This window comes from Denticeps clupeoides, chromosome 7 (assembly GCF_900700375.1).
Source record: "Denticeps clupeoides chromosome 7, fDenClu1.1, whole genome shotgun sequence".
Lineage (NCBI taxonomy): Eukaryota > Metazoa > Chordata > Actinopteri > Clupeiformes > Denticipitidae > Denticeps > Denticeps clupeoides.
Window position 1 is genome coordinate 24591826 of NC_041713.1, and position 16996 is coordinate 24608821.

Below are 16996 nucleotides of genomic sequence, written 5' to 3' on the forward strand. Positions count from 1 at the left end.
GACGGTGCTTTGCTAGAGTGTGCTGTGCTGCAGTGCATCACAATTACAATCACTTCACTTTCTTTCACATATCGTGTGTGGTTATCAGTCAGTGTGGTGCTGGTTTGTGGTCAGACCTGAACAGTCTAATGGTCTGTCTAAAGAAACTGTCCTGCAGTCTGCTGGTCTGAGAATGGGGTGACTGGGGTCTTTGATGATTTTCCCTGCACCGCATCTACCGCACAGATGTCCTGTAAGAAGGGAAGCTTGCCCTCAATGATCTTCTCAGAGCGCCGGACGAACCTCTGCAGAGTTTTGCAGTTGGAGAGAGAGAGAGAGCTTATATGTTTAGGGGCTAAGCATGATGGGATTTTCACTTTTTGTGCTTTCATTGTACACTTATGTGCCCATCCCATTGGAACATGGTCTATCTGGTGTCTGATCACATGACCTTTTGCGTTGCTCTTGTTGTTTCCTAGGCAATGGAAGCCTTTTTATGATCAGTCTCTTTATTGTTTAATTATAATTGTATAAGTTCTTGTTCTACAGTGATTGTGAACTTTTGCTATTAAATAACATTGACTTCTATAGTCTATGATTTGACGTTCTGAGATGATGGTCATTCCACAACATTGGAATGGTGGCCTAGCGGTTAAGGAAGTGGCCCTGTAATCAGAAGGTTGCCGGTTCGAATCCCGATCTGCCAAGGTGCCACTGAGGTGCCACTGAGCAAAGCACCGTCCCAACACACTGCTCCCCGGGTGCCTGTCATGGCTGCCCACTGCTCACTCAGGGTGATGGGTTAAATGCAGAGGACAAATTTCACTGTGTGCACCGTGTGCTGTGCTGTTGTGTATCACGTGTGACCTTCACTTCACTTTTTTTCAGCTGAGATGTCACTTCATCATCTAGTTCTTCCACATCTACTTCTTACTTATATATAAATGATAAGCAATACATTTATTTCAGTTTAAGGGTCCGTCCCTCTAACTACAAATTGTAACCTCGGGATAAGGGCATCTAATATGCCAGATATGTAAATATATTTCTAAATATCTTCAAGACCAACTTAAAACCTTCAATTCAATCTGGCTTTTGCACCATCGGACTGAGAAAACACTTATCATAAATGGATGAAAAAATCGAGTTGCCAAACACAGCATTTGTCTGGAAGAGACCTTGGTGACGCTAAACTAATATTACATACGTACATATGGGGTTCCACAAGGCTCCATTAGGGGACCCATGTTGCTTAGTACTGCTCAGTTTAACCAAGATAATATTAAGGTGTTAATTACTGGATTTATGTCAGTAATTAGTAATGTTACCTGCTCAAACATTTCTTTAACATGTACGTCTAAGGTATGTATAATAAAATATGGGGGGCAGCATTTAGTGTCTTTAGCTTAAAATAACATCTTTATCATAGCATTTTTAATTCACTTTTGCCATTTTTATTTGCATGTATTACTTTGCAATTCATATTTATTGTAAATAAATGTATAATGTTTTACATATTTATAAATGTATTTGTTTTCAATTACACTTTTCCCCACACTGTGAAGCACCTTGTCCTGCTATCTGCATGCTATAAATAAAATCAGACTGATTATTTTATTTTTGTAAATCATTTTTTTAATGGGCCTAAACTCCTGAATAGTACTGGATATGGCTGGTGATGTTCCTAGTCAATTAATTGTAATTTAATTGCAAATTGTTAAATTAAACTTTCCTGTTCCAAATGCATGAAAACAAATGAACATTGGCTAAGAAATTGCTAAAACAATAACCTGAGACATTTCAGATGCTGTCTAATTTCAGAATATAAGAGCATGCAGTAGTCAAAAAAATTCAAGGTGCAGCTACATGACAGAAATGGGATCGTTGTGATAACTTAGCACAAGCATGGATGGTTTTACAGAAATAAATGATATTATCAGTGCTGTGAATGGCAGCCATTTCCCACCCAATTAGGGTGATGGCAAAACAAAAGCCAATCCACTCAAGAGGAGGATCAGAAGGATAATTTTCATGCTTCCGAGCCATGGTCTCATGCTTTTCCATGTGCATGTGGGTCCTCTGGTCCTAGTGTACATTCAGCAAATGCATTATAAAACTTCTGATAACAATAGCCCAAGCAATTTATAGCAACACTGCAAAAGTCAAAGCATTGGATGTGGAGACAACCAGGACGGATTGGATGAGGGTACGTCAGGGCAAGTTTGGAGACGGTTATGGGGAAACATGACTCTCTGAATGATTGCATTTGAAGCTGTGATCAGCTTAACATGATCACATTTTTTAAAGTAACCTGATTACAACTAGAATACATTAAGAAGTAAATTGCATGTGTAAATTAGCTGTGTGTGCTCCCCAGAATCAACACATTTTTTCCTGATTTTATTTTTATTAGTTTTGAGTATGATTTGATTCTCAAAAAGCACAATTTTCATTTCTTTTCTTGAACTCGCTCTTATACGGGCAAATAACATTTACATATACTCTAAGGATACACAAACCACAGGCTGAGAAATGTAGGTCATTATTGAATTCAGAATAGTAAATCAAAATCAGAATTGTGTTTATTGGCCAAGTATGTGCAAGGAATTTGGTGTCTCTCAAGTACAGAGTAAAAGAAAACAACCACAACAATGTGTAAGGATGTGTATAAGTGTTATCTGTAGTTTAAAATGTGTAAAGTGGCTCTAGAAACTTAATCAAAATAGCATACCTGCATACAATATGCTGATCTGCATTTATACTGATAGAAAAATACTGTACAGAGTGTCTCCAGGGGGGCTGTCCCTGTACTACTGGTCGTAAGTTGCTGTGGATAAGGGTATATGATAAATGCCATAAATTCAACTGTCCCACCATGGATAAGAATACATTGGACCATTGTTACTTTGAAAGAATAAAGATCTTATTCCAGTCTACAGGCAGATAGTAAAACCAGCAAAGCCTGTAGTTAAAACTCGCAGTTAAATCTTCATCTGATGCCTGGAGCTGTGTGAAGACCCCACCTGTTTTAAATGCCCCATCATCATCCGGGTCCAAGAAACCCTCCATCTCAGGACAGACTGACTTCAGATCTGTTGCTCTATGGTCAGGAGTATTTGGACAGAGTTTCTCAAATATGTGACAGCATATGAATGTTCCTCAACGTCAAATTGCAAAGGCTTCTCAAATATCATCATCTACAATGCATAACATCATCAAAAGAGAAACTGGAGATATCTCTGTGTGTAAGGGTCAAGGCTGAAGACCTTTAGTGGATGGCTGTGGTCTTCAGACAACACGGGATCACTAAAGATCCATCATGCAAAAAGGGAAGCCATATTTGAACATGGTTCAGAAGTACTGTCATGCCCTCTGGGCCAAGACTTATTTAAAAGTGACTGTTTAAAGTGGAAAAGTATTCTATGGTCAGATAAGTCCAAATATAACATTCATGTAGGCAATCATGACGCTGTGTCCTCCGGGTTAAAGAGCAGGGAGACCAATCTCTGATGGTATGGGGCTACATATGTTCATACCTTTTGGGCAGCCTGTGTGTTTTAGAAATATGCTGCCTTCCAGACAATTTCTACTTCAGCAGGACAATGCAAAAACCACATACTGCAGCTATTACAACAGCATGGCTTTAACTGAGCAGACTCCAGGCACTGATTTGGCCTGCAGTCCAGATCTTTCATGTATGGAGAATATTTGGCACATTGTCAAATGACGACCACAAACTTTCAAGTTTGCAGCACAAGAAGTGAGTTCATGCCATGTATGCATAATTATTTATTGTCTAAAATAACATCACTATATGAGATTTACTTGCGACTGGAGAAGCCACAACCAGGAGATAACAGTATTTATTCACAGGGAGGCGCTATTGCATTAGTAGAGGAAGTAAAGGCGTGTCCCGTGTTTCTCTGTCTCACTCTCTCCCTTACACACACACACACACACAAATCACAGTTTAACAAATAATAACCCCCCCTGAATGAATATCGTGGGATGTAACGGTACATTTTCATTATTAATAAGAAATATAATCGTACAATAGACCTTCATGATCTTCTGTCTTCTGAACTTCGTTGCAACCTCAGAAAGAAAGAACGATAAGAGAAATCATGTCTACTGACAAAGTGCACTTTAATGCTAATTAAATATGAATCATTTCTCGACAATGTTTCCCTGGACTCGGCTACTCTTTCTACATCAAAGCGCGATCGGACGTGAGCGTACAGGGGGCGGGGCCACGGCGCGGGGAACAAAAACACGTAGTAAGCAAAACGCAGCACTTTACTACGGCGCTCTCTCTCATCAGCATGTCAATCACCCCACACCCCTCTCACCCCGACCACAAATCACGCGCGCAAAGCGCGGGGCGGGCCGCGGAGGCGGGCGCTCGGCGCCAGCCAATGGGAGCGCAGAGCGCTGTGGCCGGACGAGCCTCGCGGCGTAGGGGACTTTAAATACGAGCTTTGCGCGACACGGTTACATTTAAACGTCGGCGCGTGAGACTCGGAGGACCGTCGCAACATGTCCAGCGTCCAGCTCTCCAGTAGCCCGGTCGAGCGGCAGGCTCCCCGCAGGACCTTTCCGTTCCACGCGCGCACCGGCGCGTGCCGAAGCCTCTTCGGACCCGTGGACCACGACGAGCTGAACCGAGACATGAAGTCCAAACTCCGCGAGATCGCGGAGCGGGACCGTCTGAGGTGGAACTTTAACTTCGAGGCCGACACGCCGCTGTCCGGGGAGTACGAGTGGGAGGAGAGCGCCGCGGACAGCTCGCCCGCCTTCTACCGGGAATCCGTGCAATCGGGACGAACCCGAGCCGACAGGAGTAGTTCCGCCCAGGATGCACCTGTCGCCCAGGAGCGCACCGTCAACCAGGAGAACCGCGCGGATCGGATGAACTCGGGACGCGGCGCGTCGCGCACGGCGCCCACCTGCGCGCGGAGGAAGAGGATCTCCACGCGCATCACGGGTACGAGCCGCGTCCGCCTCCCGCTCGCCGCGATCGGTCGTGTCGTGTCGCACCGTGTACTCAACGGGGCGTCTTTGTCACTCTCGCTTTCAGATTTCTACGTGAAAAGGAGGAGGACGGCGGCCGGCAAGCCGAGCGAGGGGCTCGGCCCGCATTCCTCCACCTCCATCCCGGTGGAGCAAACTCCGCGCAAGAGGATCCGCTGAAGGTGGGCCGGTTGGGGGAGGGGTGTGTGCGTCACAGTGGCGGGAAAGGCCGGAGCGGCTGGTGACGTCTGACTCGGGCTGACTCTAACGTTCTTCTTTTCTCTCCTTCCATTCCAGGCATTTGCACTACGGTTTTATTTTTATTTTTTTCTTCCGCCGTCCGAGTCTGTAAGGGACGAAGAGAGACGGACCGGACCTGCGCGCGACCGGACCGGGCCGGACCGGACCGAGCGGCTCGTCGCCTCTCAGGACCGCACGGCCGAGCGCCACCGCTCGCTGAAGGACTCGCATCCAGACAAATGTAGCAGAGACGGCTGCGTCGCATACAGCCACTTACAGACAGTGTTAAACCGCTTAACAACTGTGCAATCCGAAATTACCTAATAATCGTCTACACTGGCCAAAAGTGTACAGCTTTAAGAGGAAAAAAAAAAGACAATATAAATGTTTTATTTCTGTTTAAATATATCTGGGTTTTTGTAGATATATATTTTGAAAGACTATTTTTTAATTTATAATTTATTTATGTTTCGTTTTATTTGCAAATGAATCGTTCAACCCAAAGGGCGACTTTTTTATACAAAGTTTTTATTGTGGTGTTGTTTTCTTTCCTTCTGTTTCTCAATCAGCGATGTAGCTTTTCATTGTAGCACACTTGAAAAAAGGGTCCATTTCGTTTCTGAGCCGTTTTATGTATTACTGCCCTCGACTTTTGTTCAGAAAAGATGCAAATAAATATTTTCCTTTTATCCTTACAATGGCTTGCTATCGCACGTATTATTTCGTTCGTTGCTGCCTTCACACGTCGAGCGTGCTGCTGCGTGGGATTTAAAGCAGGTGCCGTATTGTCCGCGGGGTGGGGGACGGGACACGGGAAGCACCTCCTGCGAGCTTCCAGCCGGACTTTCCTACTCGAGCCCATTTCCCGTCTGGGAGATGAACGGAAAATGCTCTACATTACCTGCTGCCGTTTGTGGAGGACTAATTCGGTTCATTTAGGACTGGGTACGGTACAGTGGCGACATGTCCGTCACCGTGACGTGACGTGACACCGTCTCGCGGTCGCCGTCTTCTCATTTCACAGCGCGCCCCCGGCTCCGTTCTTGCTCCTTTGTGGCCATATGGCAAATCCATGTAGACATAGCCAAGATCTATTAATTCACACACATCGTGTCCTGCGTGGAAGAACAATGGCGACTCTGTTTTCCGCCTCTACTGCATGCGAAAGGGTGGGGGGGGGGAATATAATTAAACTATGGCGATATCCAGCTAATTAGGATCCTGTCTTCAGATAAATGACACTCCACATTCACTCTAGTTTATATGTTTAAGATGGCAGATGTTAGGTGGGAAGATTCTTTTCACTCAGTGGGCCTTAGAGCCAACATGGCCGCTTTTCATGGAACCAGTGATCAAACTGGTGCTGCAGATTTAGCTGCTTATTAAACGAAAATCATGATTCATCTTTGATTATGCAGATATTTATATTTGGTCAGATCTTTTTTTCCTTTGTTTGTATAAATTAACCCTACATTTCATTGACAGCTGCAGTTTTGAAAGATTTGAAGCTCCTTGCTCCTTCACTGTGTCATTAGGGGGAAAACAGACATTACTTCGATGTGTGCGGAAATATCAGTTTAATCCACCACAAAGAATAGAGAAAAACAGCCCTGTGCTAACGTTGAAATGAATTAATCTCTAACATCTGTAAATACAGGATGTATGATATTAATTGAGCCTTATATAATGTTTAATAACTTTTAATAAAAACACACACACATAAGAGATGAATAGATTCCACCAGGTGTTTTTTAAAACATGTAACACATTTCATTTGCACAACAATGTCCCATTTGATAAGTTGTAATGTCAAATTTACTGCTGATTTGTTTGATATGATTGACATTCTCAGGTCTGTGGTGTCCTGGAGATAGAAATGGGCTCGAATTTTATAAAGAGGCATTTCCTCCTTTAAAGTAAAAAACAAACAAACGTATATAGATGTATATCGTTTTGTGGATTGCCAGACACCCATCCTATACACGTGGACATACACACACACACACACACACACACTAAATAGCATCTGAAAACAAAACTACAACCAACAGCTCCATCTGCAAAGACGGCAATTAAACCGAAAGACGGGGGGAAAAGCAGCCAGGGCGAATTAGCATTTTCCATGGCCATCTGGCATCGGTGCAGGCGACGGGGAACAAAGGCGAGCTGGAGTGAGAGGAGAGGCGAGTGTGCCATCGCATTGACCTGCAAATGAGCCTTTGTCACCAAATTAAAACTCCCCGCGCCCCCGAGTCCCCTCCCCGGGCCGTGACGAATGGGCGACTGAGCTCACGTCTGTGCGTTTAGTATCCAGCATTGTCTCTCTCTCTCTCTCTCTCTCCGGACCTGCAACCTGCAGATGCGCGTCACCCCGAAAAAGAGAAAACGGGGACGGGAACATTCGAATGCAATTTGCTTGTGTTGGACCTGCGCTTTAAATAATACTTTTCTCGACATGAACCCAGATTCCCGGACACCTGCAGGAGAAGCCCGGGGCGCGACGCGTGGCCGGGATTTCCCAACAGCTACAACCGGGGGGGAAAATAAAGTAAAAGAAAAGGACAGAAAGGGAACGCGAGGGGGGTGCGGGGGCTTTTTAGCCTAAAGAAGTGGGCGCCGCTTAATATTCATGCGTGCGCGCAACAAAAGCCCCCCCACGCCCCACTCGGGAGAAGGCCGACTGACACGGAACTCGTGGCAGCCTTTCAGATATCTTCCTCCTGCCCTCGGTCGGGGGGCCGCACCCACCACGGCTGATCGGATTCTGGAGATCGCAGACGGCAGCATATCATTTGCATCATTATCCCCCAAAGTCCCGAGGAGAAAAGCGGGGTGCGCGGGTGGAATTAAAAAAGAGAAGAAGTAGCGCTGGCGCTGAGGTGCCTTATTTGTCTGGAATGATGAGATCGCCGCTGGAATTCCTTGAGTGACAGCAGGGTCCGCCCCGTCACACATGCATGACAATGCGCCTCCCTTCCCGCCAAAACCGAGGTGAAGAGTGCAGGTATCAGCTGAGCCCAGAGTTACACGCAGCCACTGTCCGCCCAGGGCACACAGTGTGGGGACCCGCACCTTGGCAGATCAGGATTTGAACCAGCAACCTTCCGATTATGAGTCCGGTTCCATAACCACTAGGCCACCACTGCCCCACACCACACTGCCAACAGCACCCTGCTGGGTGCCATGTGCAGTGAAAAAGGTTCAGGGAACAGAAAGAATGTGCATGTATGTTTTTTAGAATACTATCAATATATCCAAATTCGATTAGAACGTCTGTTGGAACAAACTCACTGTGACATCAGAAGTCACAGAAGTAAAAACATGACACCAGCGGCCGATGACTGCTTCTGCATTTATCGGTTACTACACACACAACCACTGACAGCCAGAATTCGGCTGTACCATGCATGGTTCCATTTTGAGTGAAGCAGGGTTGCGGGAGTGGGGCGTTCTTACGGCAAGGTTTTCAGATGACATGTGACCTGAGCCATTTCCGTCTTTAGGCACTGTTAGAATGGTCTTTTCTTTCTGGACAGGTGGACTTGCGGGAGGCTGCTGGTATTCCTGTCTGACTCCCACATCCCTCTTACCAGATGGGCAGCCTTTTCAGGGCCGACTGGACCTTCTGCATGTAAACATTCGTCAGGGTCCCAGGGGCAAAGCAAACCCACCCATTACAAGCCCTGACCCCCGCTTTCACAACGAGTGGCCCATATCATCAGAGGTCTGCTGTTTTATCATTTCTCATTGTGGCATATGGCAGTGTGTGAGGGAATGTGAGTGTTTATTTCTCATCTTTAGGAGTAAAATAGTACACGATTGTGCATCTAGAGTGGTCGTGTGTCCTTGTGTAGTTATGCATACGTTGCTGATACATACCACTGAGTATATCTGAAATATTCCAGGTTGATGAACGAGCCGCTTCCATCACTCCCCTGGACTGCAATGTCCTTTCGGGCCATCTCCCCTCATTGTCTCCTGCTTTTTGTCTTTGCTGAAGGAGCAGCCTGTTTCCCTTCACATCCCATCTTGCAGTGACGTTAGCGCTCTGTCCAACCGCTGCTATCTCTTTATCTGTCCACCCATCCATCTCCTTGCCGCTCCTCTTCCCTCCTTTCAGCCTTTTATTCAGCAGCTGGAGTTTTTTTCGTGTCTCCTCCCTCAATCATTTTACCCCCATAAAACTCTGGGAGGGAGGCTGCTGCTGTCGGGGGCCGTGTTTTCAGGGATGGCTTCACTCATTGGGGTGCACTGACTCACCACTAATGCTATTCGCGGCGTGCATTTTGAGCTGGGTGTGCACTGCTGAGGAGGGGTGAGGGAGTCCCTTTAAAATGTGCAAAAAAAAAGAGAAAACGCCATTCATCTTCCTGGTCTTTTCACAGCGAGGTGTTAAAGGGTTAAAGGGGGGGATGTCGCTTGGCTAACCTCACCAAACTGCTGCTGGCAGAGATCACCTTGTTTGTTCCTTCTTCTGAAAAAAAAAAAAAAACGGATTAGGGTGGCTTTGGCACCCACCCATGCCCGTGGCAGCGTGGGCCTGCCTTCAATCTGCTGATCCTTTATTACAAAGTCAGACCAATACGGTGTATATAGACAAGGAATAAAACAGGCCCCTGTAGAACTGAAGAAGAAATGGTTCTTCTCAGTGGAGCGTGGGATATCCATCCATCTCTCTATCTCTCTGTCTATGAATGGCTAATTACATAATTAACTCTCTGCATCACTGTGATGGTGAGGATGAAAGTGGCAGCTGGCGCAGCTGAGCGGCAGCCACTGGATTGATGAGGAGCAGGTTGGGGTCGTCTGAGGGCCCATTCATCTGCACCTTCAGGATGGACCACAGACCCCTACCCAGTGGTCCACCGCAGAGCCCCAGGGGGCGGCAGGCCCTGCCAGTGGAGTTGGAGGCTTCTCTCTCGCTGACACAAATACACACCAGCACAGGGGCCCTGAAAGCCAGCTCTCTGTGGACACCCCAATTGTACCTGCCCCGCAAACAAACACATGTGCGTCGCTGGGCCAGGCTGGGTGCGTCTGTAAATAGACAAACGAAAACCACATAAAAGAAGTCAAACGTGCAGCTGCGACTCGCACCGAGGTCTGAAAGCCACGACTTTGTGTGGTTGTCTTAGCGAGATGCGGAGGTGTTAACTGGTCTCTCAACATGTCTCTCCGGGCTTGTCTGTGTGTGTGACAGGAGTTGAGGTGAGATGAGTGGCTGTTTGCACTTGCCGGTTCGCGATGCAGGCGAATTGCATGCGACTGTGTAAACGTGCATGTGACAAAGACGGCCTGAGTCACTGAGGAACCAGAGTGGAAAGTGGTGGAAGAGGTTTGAATTGGAAGAAAAATCACAGGGTAGCACTTGCCCCCCCTTTTTGAGGGAAAACCCCTCCTCTTGCCCCTCCTTAAGCCACCCCACCCTCATTTTACAACAGATGCTGTGTCCTGTGAAGCCACCGTCAGCTGCAGAAGAATGGGGCAAAATTTGTTGACAATGATTGTGGGGCCACTGGACAAAACTGTCAAAGGATGAAAAAAAAGAGACAAAAAAAAGAAAAGAGGGCAGGAAAATTTTTAAAAGGCGGCCTAGGGTAGGGGGGCTCACAAAGTCAGAACTGGGGTAAGTGGTGTGGCTCCCGTGGCAACAATGCCCCAGACGAGGCTAGTCTGCCAGCGAGGGGAGAAAGTGGGATCAAGGACCTGTTGCCGTGACAACCTCGCACACAGACATTGTCAGCTGTATCCAGGCGGAGTCTGGGCCCAGATGGTCGTGTGCTGCACGACTTGCTTATCTGTCAGGACTTGTCTCTGATGGAATGTGAACAGGGGGCAGGAAATCCCTAAGGACTGGGAGGGAGGGGGCGCCAGCTGCTCCGCTCCTGATCAGGGACCCCCTTCCTGTCCGACCGTGTCCATTTCCTGCCCTGCTTCGCGTCATAACACCCAAGAAAGGATCATGTGTGTGGTGCTCCAACTTCCCTGTTGGCTTGTGTTTGTTCAGGAATCGAATTGAGAATGCACGGAATGCATTTATTTCAAATAAATGTAATCATTTATATTCCAGCATATGCAGTATATTTCCTGAATACAATTCATATGTAAGACAGGACATTTTATCATTAACCACAATAACTGGGATTTGTCAGAATATAACTGAATTCATTTAAACCTCCTGAAACTCCAATTCAACAACAATTCAGTTCCCTGTTGCTTTTGTTGAATTCCATTTCCTTGTTTGAACTGGAATAGTTGAGCTCACTTCTGAACACTGTACGGCTGGATCTGTGTTTCGCTAAATTTCTCTGGAAAGAAAGAAAGTGAAATTGCACTGATTCATGATTGTTTTTATGATGGTCATTGTTCAAGTGGCTGGTGAAGCATCACCACGACCAGATAAAACAGCTCCTTACTGCCTCATGTGGTGACGCGCCCCTTTAGAAACTTCAGTCATGTTAGTTGCAAATGCAGGCTTTCAGAGATGCACTCGAAATATGTTTTCTTTTCTTTTTTATTGATCTTTTTTCAGCAATTTTACATTAGAAAATGTCAAATTAACATGTGTTCCACTGACATGAAAACATGGGCGGGTGAAGATGCACGCAGGGCTAAAGGAAGTTTTGGTGTGGGTTTTTTTTGTGCGTGTGTGAGGTTCTATTTTGCTTGGGAGCATTAGAAGTGTGTGTTGACATGTTCCTGCATCTGGTGCATGCAGCAGCTAATAAAAACTCTTTTTCCCCAAGCACCTACAGAAATAAGGCTGCACATTTGTGATGCTTTTTCCAACCCGGCCCTAATTGCACACACACTGCTGTGGTGTGAGGTCTGTAATATTTTACAGGGATTGTTGGCGATCTGACTGATGAAGCGGCACCACCTCCCAGGGTCGGGAGTGTGGCACACACGTGTGAAGTGGGGGTAGTTTGAGTGTGTTTACGGAAACGTGTGTATTTTAGTTACCACAGTAGGTGTGATCATGCATATGCACACTGATATACATTATGCTTTTGTGAATTTCAGTGTTTCTCTGCATGATTGTTTGTGGGATGTGTGTGAGCACGTACGTCTGTCTGTGTGTGGTCTGTGTGTTGGCAGGGTGTTAAAACGCTATCAGATGGGGCCGTGAGCCGTGCCAAGCAGGTGGATGAAAGTCTAAGGTATGAGGGGCATAAATTAAAGTGACACCCATTGCGTGTATGTGTGTGTGTGTGTGTCCAAGACCCATGCTAAACTGGGCATTTCAAATTCTGTTGGATGGTCACATGTATCATATTTCCCAGACTATTATCAGAATGTCCAAAAATAATTTTTTATCAATTCTTAATTTGACATTCAACATCTCTTAATGATGATTATTATATAGTTTACACCTTGTCAGCTTATTTTAGAGAAGGTCTCACATGACTTCTGTGACAAAACAGAAATGATGATGTATATTTGTTTAAGGATGATAATGCTTTTGGTGATGTTGGTGCTATTTTCTTGTTTCACTGCTTTGAAATTCTTGCAGTGAAATTGTCATGAATGGGCCACTTTACTATAGTATAACCCTGGCTTAGTGAGGGCCAAGATTTAACAATCATTGCCCACCTGTTAAAATGATCTTAGACAACAGCACAGAAAATATATTGATGTATTTGTGGATGTCATAGTTCCCTCATTATTTTATTCTCTTGGGGCAATAAAAAGAAAAAAATAAACACCAGAGACTTTCAAAATGTTCTAATTTAAAAACAACAGCTTGCGAATATTCTGGAGATTCTGGAGACACATATCAATACTCACAGTAAAAACATGACAAAAATAGGGGCTTGAGAACCCTCTGTAAACATAAAATTAAAGATAAAATGAATGCAACATATTATAAGAAGCTTGTATAAGGCTATCCATGTGTTGTAAGCAATTGTGATGCAATGAAATAAATAAAAACGTACATAGATCATCCTCCGTACTATCATTATGATTTTTCAGAACGGGTATCAGAATTGTCAGCAATTAAGGGGTATCAGAAATGGCAAAAAAAAATTGTATATAAACTAATTGTACATATCTGCATATGAAAATTATGTCTGAATATTATGGAACATGAATCAGGCTATAGACCACGCTCAACTCAAACTCAAACAGGGGTTTAATAACAAGACGTAATACAGGAACACAATGCTTGCACACAGACTAGAAACACTCATAAGCATTTATGACTAAATACAGGTGCAAAAAATTGGTTATGAGGAACAAGAATGACAAAACACCAGGTAAACTTTGGGAACATCCCAAAGCAATGACAAATGTATGGTACCATTTCAATGCTTTAATGCGTGTTAAAAAATGAATAATAACATGCAGTTGCAACACGAAGGATAATAAAACTTGATTTAACTTTGTAGACTGCAACCGCACACGCCCAGACATGACTGAATATCCTTTTAGCCTTCAAATAACTTCTCCCCCTTTCTCTGTCTCCATCTGTCTCCAATATCATTGTATAAAAAGTTCAAATAAATGATGATAGTGCCAATATCACAGGTCTCTCAGAACGTTTTCTTCAAAATGGGTCATCAATGAGCCTTGGCTGGCTATGATTCTTGCTTAGTTCCTTTGACCACTTTTGGAGTACATAACAAGAACACCGACACTGATCGACTGTTTGGAGGAGCCAAGAAGCATGGCTGTTTAGAAGTTATTTTTATCCTTACAGTCCTTACTCAAAGTGAAGTAAAAGTGAAGTGATTGTCATTGTGAAACACTGCAGCATAGCACACGGTAAAGACAATTAAATGTGTCCTCTGCTTTTAACCCATCACCCTTAGTGAGCAGTGGGAAGCCATGACACCCAGGGAGCAGTGTGTGGGGACGATGCTTTGCTCAGTGGCACCTCAGTGGCACCTTGATGGTTTGGGATTCGAACTGGCAACCTGGTCTGCTTCCTTACTTACTAGGTCATCTACTGCCCCTCATTTTGTCAAAATGGCAAAATAAAATCATCTGCCTTATTCTGTATCCCTCTGGGCCCATGGTGTATTACAACGGCTCATATGGAGACACCATGCACAGCTTGGAGTCAATCTGCCTATAAATTAATTATTTATTTAAAGGATTAAGAGACCAAATCATAAAACCCAAACAGTGAGGCTCAATTCATATGCCCTTGAAGACCAGTTAAAGGGAAACTGAAACTCTACTGGAAGGAAAGGAACCAAATCAGTTGAAAATACCTCACAACCACTGAGTGAATGTGTGTGTGTATTTGTCAGACCACAGAGAGCAGAACTGACTAAAGTTCACCAGCAAGTCATTGCTGCAGCACACGTCATTGTGGTCACTGACTATGACTGACACAGGCATTTTTGTCACTTGTGCTTGTGCCTTTGTGCAAGAAGCTTGTCTGGGCAGGTTCCCATTCACGTGTGTGTGGGAGCCTGCAGAGCTTGTAAGTGTGAGAAACTGCACTGTAGGCATGCATTAATATCTTAGCAGTGGAATATTGATCCTGTAAAGACAGTAATTGTGGGGTTACTGAGGTACTAGGGGAGATTTAAGTGAAGGTTTAAAAAATATTGAGACAATTAAAATGTGTGTTCTCCATATTTGTAATATAGGTCCTCATAGTGATATAAACTCAAAGCTGTGTATGTCAGTTTGACTCAGGTAACAGAGAAGGGCACAGACAAGGGGGAACTGTGGAGACCATGGGGGAAAGTTTTCTACCCTGTGCTGGATATGTGAAATACAGTGAGGGAGAGACTCCTTCCTTTTCAGTCTTAGTAACGTCCAATTTCTCCACCTCGGCAATTTCCTTCTTAAAGAGATGCATCCAGCTCCTTATCTCTGCCATATACGGCAGAAGACCACCTCTCTGTACAGGCCAGTGACCGGCATTGTGCTCACTCACCATAAAATCAGCAGGAAATATGCCTGCATTAGGGCATTTTCTCAAAGGCCCATTGTATGTAAATTTACATGTGCACTGGCTATAAAATGGAGTGGCTGTATTGTTTGACTGAAACAGAGAAGGAAAGTTAAGCACTACATTGCATTCGTAAACTATTCCAAAATTGATTGATATCATATTCCCTCTCAGAATTCTACACACAACACCCCATAATTACAATGTGAAAAAAGTTCACTTGAGGTTCACTTGAGGCAAATTTATTAAAAAATAATAAAAACTCACATTGTCATTATGGAGTGTTGTGTGAGAATTCTGAGGGAAAAAGAAAATTCAATCTATTTTGGAATAACAAAATGTGGGGAAAGGGATGCGCTGTGAATACATTCCGGATGCACTGTAAAGAAAATTACATTTTGTTAAATCACAATGCTCCCATTTTATTCATGTTGCATTGATGCACAATCATCCGTCAACAGCAATTTCAGCGATCTCCTTATCAAATGAAGGACAGAGATTTCAAACAGCCAGATGCCTGCCAATGACCCATACTGCTTTGGGATGTTGTCACATGGCTAAAGAGCCTCTTCGCCAAGTACTATTATCTTATACAATACTGCAATTTAATGTATTGGGAAAACTAATTGTCTGTAACGGTCTGTAAAGATCTTGGTGTGAAAATCAGCCATGTCAGGTGCTGAAACCAGTTGCGCTATTTACAGCAGCTCTGCTTGTAGCTTGCGACAGTAGTAAGTAAGCAGCTTCTCTTCTCTACCATAATACTATTATTAATGAATAATTTGTGTAGCATAAGAAGCTTTGACTTGTCTCTGGAGACTATTTTTGAATTGGAACTAAGCAGAGTAAGGTCAAATAAATGTTCAGGATTGACATGAATAAGTATATGAATCAAAATTGAAACATGATCTTTTATTATGCTAGTGCATGTGACTGATGGGTGTGAGTTTAGATCATCCAGAATGAGGAAGTACCATGCGTGAGCGCTGTGAATCCTCTGGCTCCTCCCATTTTAATTATGTTAACATTATATTTATAGGGTGAAAAAAAGCAAGATACACATTACCATGTGGTTCTTTGACATTACACCAGTGAACAAGCCCCAGGCATATCACATCGGCTTAGAAAAATGGTGTCTAAGAATAACACTAGTTGTAATAGTTATAACAGTATGCCAGGGGATGTGACAGTAGCCATTTTTAATCATTTGTTAAGACCTCACACCATGGTATCCAATAAAAAACACATATATTTTAAAGAAACGATGTTGAACACATGACTTTTATCCACCCACGCTGCAGATGTGACTTCTTCTTTTCAGATGTGGTTTAATTAGCAGCAATTTTCTGACTTGAAGAGTCAAAGCACCAGTTTCTGAAGCGATGCTCCACCTGGCTTTTTATTAACGTTTTTTCCAAGTTTGGAAAGTTTGACTAGAAACACAGCAGTGGCTCAGTCTGTGGTCAGAACCATGAAAGATACATGGGTGTGTGACACTTCAGCTACTGTTCATGCTGTATGAAGGCATATTCAAAGATGTGTGTGTGAGTGTGTATGTGTGTGAGGTGTAAGAGAGAGAGGGACAGAGAGAGGTGTTATTCGCAGGGACCAGGCAGTGACCTGAGTGTTTGAAGACTAAGAGCGTGGAGTGTTTGGGGAGCTGCTTGCAGTCTGGGGGCTGGGGTTGGTGCTCACAAAGCCCAGACTGTGTGCCATTGGCCCCAGAGGGGTCCAGATGTGGTGAGGGATATTAGGGTTGGGTGGGTGAGGCATTCTGATTCGGGCCAGGCTTAATCAGACAAACTCAGACAAACCCATCTGGAACCTGTGTTCGTACACACAAAAACACTAGCTGCA

At 44.4% G+C, this 16996-nt stretch overlaps 1 protein-coding gene across 1 annotated transcript; it reads left to right on the forward strand.

The window, feature by feature from the left end:
• Positions 1–4412: 4412 nt before the first annotated feature.
• cdkn1cb (cyclin dependent kinase inhibitor 1Cb) lies at positions 4413–5927 on the forward strand. Its single transcript, XM_028987301.1, has 3 exons — positions 4413–4963; positions 5057–5171; positions 5287–5927. The coding sequence occupies exons 1-2, from the start codon at positions 4516–4518 to the stop codon at positions 5167–5169; spliced, it is 561 nt and encodes a 186-aa protein (XP_028843134.1). The 5' UTR covers positions 4413–4515; the 3' UTR covers positions 5170–5171; positions 5287–5927.
• Positions 5928–16996: the final 11069 nt, after the last annotated feature.